General features: G+C 36.8%; 1 protein-coding gene across 2 annotated transcripts; it reads right to left on the bottom strand.

The window, feature by feature from the left end:
* Positions 1–250: 250 nt before the first annotated feature.
* On the bottom strand, positions 251–2,521 carry LOC143851390 (uncharacterized). Of its 2 annotated transcripts, none has more exons than XM_077360800.1 (4): positions 1,879–2,521; positions 1,236–1,319; positions 1,071–1,145; positions 251–982 (listed from the first exon to the last, which is right to left on the bottom strand). In XM_077360800.1, the coding sequence occupies exons 1-4, from the start codon at positions 2,137–2,139 to the stop codon at positions 950–952; spliced, it is 453 nt and encodes a 150-aa protein (XP_077216915.1). In that variant the 5' UTR covers positions 2,140–2,521; the 3' UTR covers positions 251–949. The 2 variants fall into 2 exon arrangements, with proteins under 2 accessions (XP_077216915.1, XP_077216914.1); XM_077360799.1 differs by having other exon boundaries at positions 1,744–2,511.
* Positions 2,522–3,022: the final 501 nt, after the last annotated feature.

A 3,022-nucleotide genomic window follows, 5' to 3' on the forward strand; every position in this document is an offset into this window, starting at 1 on the left:
CAGGCTTAAAAGGCCTTCAGATATTCCACATCAACTTTGGCGTTTCCTTCTCTGCACTTGTTCTGATCTGAATGTACGAACCCATTACCTTTCTCTTCCAGTAATTAATTGAGTTAGCTAAAACTAAGTTAAAAGTTAACTAATAATGAAAGTGTGATAGTGCCAAGAACTGTCTATACTCCCACAACCTGGGTCTCTTTATCTTTCTAGAACCCAAGTCTCTTGTACTTAAAATTTTTGAAGTACATAATGAAAAACCATGGTTTCAGATTTCAACTTCAATGATGCCAAAATACATCAAATGTTTTTGAGCAAAAAGGGAAAAAGGAAACCTTAAAAAAAATCCAAAGAAATTGCAATGATTATGCAAAAGGTGTATCTTGGGCCGTCTCAAAATATTGAGAATTTTTCTTTATTAATGATACTGTATGGCATCAGCAAGTAGATCCCTCAACTTTTATAAAGTTTGAGAGATGGAAAGATTGGGACTTCTACACCCCATTTGATTTTACCCTGCTGGCAAACCCAATAATAGAAATGTTCTGCCTCAACTCACAACACTCAATGATTTCAGTGAATCATCTCGTGGACACACTTATGACCTTTGGCATTGGTGACCATTCCTGTAAATCAATGGAGAAGATACCATTGACTGTTAGACACCCTGTTATTGATAACGATAGCCGCAAAAAATCCATGGGTTCTATGTTATCTCCATGAAAAATAGAGCATGGGTGACTTCAAAAACTAAAGAATGTGTGGATGTGGCACTGTACAAAAACCCACAAAGCCTTCTCTCTTACAGCCATTTATAACAGCAGAATTTAATATAAAAATATTTATTTGCTCATTAAAAGGCAAGAAAAAAAAGGCCAAGATCCCTTTGTGATCAAGACCCTTACAAATCTTTCATCACTTTCAGAGAACAAGCAAGACAGAAGAAATGTAACTATATACTGTTCCTTCTTTCTTCCCTGCAAACCTATGGCCAGAGAAAGGAAAAGAAGTGAGTGTTGGTAAAATCCATTTGTATTTTGTTAGTAATTAATCAGAGGTTAAGATGACTCAACTGGTTTTGCTAATGTTGGCTTTCCATGAGGAGATTTTTTTAAATGACTGTAATAATTCTGCAAAGCGGATTTTCCCTGCAAGTTATGATGCGTAGAGAACACGTTAATCTCAACAGCAGAAGAAAGAAGATGAAAGAAATCAATCCGAGAAAGGCAGAAAAATACCTTGAAATGGGTGGCAGAGGATCCTATTGAGAAGTCTAAAACATCCTCCACAGCAGCTTGCTTATTGGTGAGAGTGAAACTGCTCTGATAAAATGTCAACAACCCCAAAAGAATGAACCCCAAAAACATTGGAAAAAGAAAGACAAAAAGTGGAAAACAACCCATAAAGAAAATGATTAAGCAATGGAAAAAAGGAATAAAAGAAATGATTCATAGAAAAGATTGTACTTTCACCATTTTCATCATAACTCTCAAAAAACAAATAATTTCTAAGTGAGGTTTGTTTTGTTCGAAACTAGACTTGGGGCTTCAATTTGAATATAAATTTCACTAGATGTGGTTTTGAAATGGAAATCTAAAAATTTGCCCAGCTTTAACATATTAAAAAGATAGGTTTCACCATGTTCATCATAACTTTCAAAATACAGGAGTAAGGTTTGTTTTTGCTAGGCAGAAAGCATTGTACTTCACTACTTAGTTTTTAGGAAAAATTCTTTCTATCACTTGCCTTGGGGAAGCTGAAGACATGAGAACTAGCAGTATCATCCAGAAAAGAAGGATGATGTGGTTCCTCTGTTTGAATCCTTCTCTTATTATTACTCTTCTTGGCCATAGTAGTTAAACAGGCAGAACAAAAACATACATTCTCATCATAATATTCATCATCTTCGTAAAAGTGTGGAGGGCCAGATGAAGCATCAGAAACCATGGATAAATCCTCCTCCTCCTCTTCTCCTGTCTCTTCAACAAAACCACCACTTTTTTCTTCAACAAAACCACCCTTTCTTACAAGTAGCTTAGCTTTCTTTGCAGAAATAGAACTGGGTTCTCCAAAAGACTGCTCTAAGTACATGGTCCAACCAGATTCACACCCTGAAGGCTCCTCCTCCTCTATTCCCAACATTCTTGAAGTGAACTCTTTTTAGCTATCCTCAAAACCCAGAAAATGAAATGGGTTTTCTCTCTTCTTCTCAAGTAGTTGAGCTTTGAAAAGTAACACAGTGTGAAGAAGAATAAGAAGATGGGTTTAAAAAAGAAAGAAAAATGAACCAAATCCCACCCAAATCTGAGACTACTTTTGTCCTTACTCTTATCATTCACCACCTTATTTTTCTCAGTGCAAATGTATCAATAAAATCTGCCAGTTGGATTTGGGGTTTTATTGGTGTTTGAGGGGAAAAGACTCTTTCTTATTCTGTCTGTGTTAGACTTTTAGTACAGAAGACTGGATAGAGGAGATGGAGCCACAATGGCTTCACATGCAATACAGCAAGGCACTGTGTACCTCTACACAAAACGGGGCACACTCCATTATTTAAAATCCCGTGAAGAGAAAGGGGGGTAGTTTGGTCTTGGGGCCTTTTCTCCTTCTTTTTTTTTTTTCTACTTTGTCTCAACTTTACACATTACATTGATTGATGACTTGGTGTGGGGAGTTGATTTTTAAGGTGTTGGTGTTGTGGGGAACTATGGATTTTGGTTGTGAACGAAACTGCCAAAACAATCAAAAGAAAATAAAGTGCAGCGAGAGATAGAGGGTTGACCTTTTGTAGTCATGGGGGTAAAAAGATTCACAAACATAGAGGTCAGGGTGGGATTTAGTGGGCGTTAAAGAGCGGTTACTTTCATTCCCTTTTCATTCCTTTTCTACATACTTGGGGTGTCATTGGAATGTGCAAATTAGGGGTTGAAATAGGCGTCCTATTCCGATTCTGCTCGATAATGATGTTTGGATCAAACAATAAGAAGAGAATCAAGGGTAAAACTGGCATCCGAGTATAACAAAA

Source organism: Tasmannia lanceolata, unplaced genomic scaffold (assembly GCF_043159265.1).
Source record: "Tasmannia lanceolata isolate RefF3 unplaced genomic scaffold, GAP_Taslan_0.1 ptg000018l, whole genome shotgun sequence".
In the NCBI taxonomy this organism is placed as follows: Eukaryota; Viridiplantae; Streptophyta; class Magnoliopsida; order Canellales; family Winteraceae; genus Tasmannia; species Tasmannia lanceolata.

Excerpts from the sequence above, each read along its gene's own strand:
- LOC143851390 (XM_077360799.1), bottom strand. The coding sequence starts at position 2,139 with ATGTTGGGAATAGAGGAGGAGGAGCCTTCAGGGTGTGAATCTGGTTGG. Across the intron at positions 1,320-1,743 it reads ATGTCTTCAGCTTCCCCAAG|AGCAGTTTCACTCTCACCAA; the intron begins GCAAGTGATAGA and ends ACATTTTATCAG. Across the intron at positions 1,146-1,235 it reads CCTCTGCCACCCATTTCAAG|GGAAAATCCGCTTTGCAGAA; the intron begins GTATTTTTCTGC and ends CATAACTTGCAG.